Source organism: Trichoderma citrinoviride (assembly GCF_003025115.1).
Source record: "Trichoderma citrinoviride strain TUCIM 6016 unplaced genomic scaffold BBK36scaffold_487, whole genome shotgun sequence".
Taxonomy (NCBI): Eukaryota; Fungi; Ascomycota; class Sordariomycetes; order Hypocreales; family Hypocreaceae; genus Trichoderma; species Trichoderma citrinoviride.
In genome coordinates this window covers 1-1109 of record NW_020195195.1, presented here as the reverse complement: position 1 = coordinate 1109, position 1109 = coordinate 1, and the positions used below count along the sequence as shown (strand labels likewise).

The 1109-nt window shown below is 56.0% G+C and overlaps 1 protein-coding gene across 1 annotated transcript; it reads left to right on the top strand.

Annotated features, from left to right (window-relative positions):
* Positions 1 to 86: 86 nt before the first annotated feature.
* On the top strand, positions 87 to 481 carry BBK36DRAFT_1136789 (hypothetical protein). Its single transcript, XM_024893101.1, has one exon. The coding sequence runs from the start codon at positions 124 to 126 to the stop codon at positions 442 to 444; it is 321 nt and encodes a 106-aa protein (XP_024744651.1). The 5' UTR covers positions 87 to 123; the 3' UTR covers positions 445 to 481.
* The last annotated feature ends 628 nt before the right edge of the window (positions 482 to 1109 follow it).

The following is a 1109-nucleotide window of genomic DNA, read 5'->3' as shown; positions in this document are numbered from 1 at the left end:
AATTTCGCAACGAAATAAGACAGGAAAATGAGGACGGCCGGGATAGCAGAGTAGGTAGCGGAGCTCGATCACAGCTCTACTGGTAATACCACCTACGGAACGAACTGAACTGGCTAGAGCAGCATGAATCAATGGCTTGCATCATCACCCGCCACCACCATCAGTGGCTCAATCCTGAGCCCCTGGTGTAGGGGTTGGGCATCCGTCGTCCGAGCTTCCATGGCGACCCAACAAGATAATCTCATGTGCCAGTGCTACATCCTACTGGATGTACATGTACAAACAACGGTCATGCCAAGGACTATCAGCATGGACGAGGTGACTAGTATCATAACACGTGCTGTTGAGGGGGGGAAAAAAAGAAGAAGAAGAAGAAGAAGCTCAGCCCTTTTCCACGCTTGCCACGGTTACCCGCACTCCGCTTACAAGGCAAATGAGGCCTGAGTGAACGCTTCGTGATATCCCCAGCCTTGGGCTATCAAACGCGCCGTCGCGGACCGTCGGGATCCCAGCTCGGCTGCACAGACGCCTGCTCGTGGTCGGGCTAGCAGATCTCCGTGGTGCACGGCGCATGCGCGAGATGTGAGATGTGTCGAGATCAAAGTGCAGGCACCTAGCCAGTTCGTCGTGGCAAGGTAGCCGGGACAAAGCAATGCACTGCAAATGCGGCTTGCCTCGTCCCCCCTTTATATATTGGTGTCCACATGGACAACGACGTGAACGACCGGTTCAAGTTGAGTCGCACGACGCCCGCTCAGCTGCTGGACGACAGGCGAGAACAAAGAGACTCTTGCCTCGGGCCGTCCCTAGCTCTTTACGCTGCACGCACTCGACGGCTTTTCTCGACCACGGTCAGGATCTCATGAGCTCTGCTCTGATGCGCTGGCAACGTGGGAGCTGAAGCTCCGTCGCCGGAGGGCGGCGGTCGAGTCTACGTACCTACAGGCTCGCACCGTCAATGAGGCCTCTCCGCCGACGCTGGATGTGCTTTTTCCTTCCTTTTCTTCTGGCTCGTTTCTTTCTTTTTCTTCTTTTCGTGGATGCGCCATTCTGCGGGCTGCTTTTTGCGCCTAGTTGGGGCTGAGAGATTAGCAACCCGCGCCGCTACC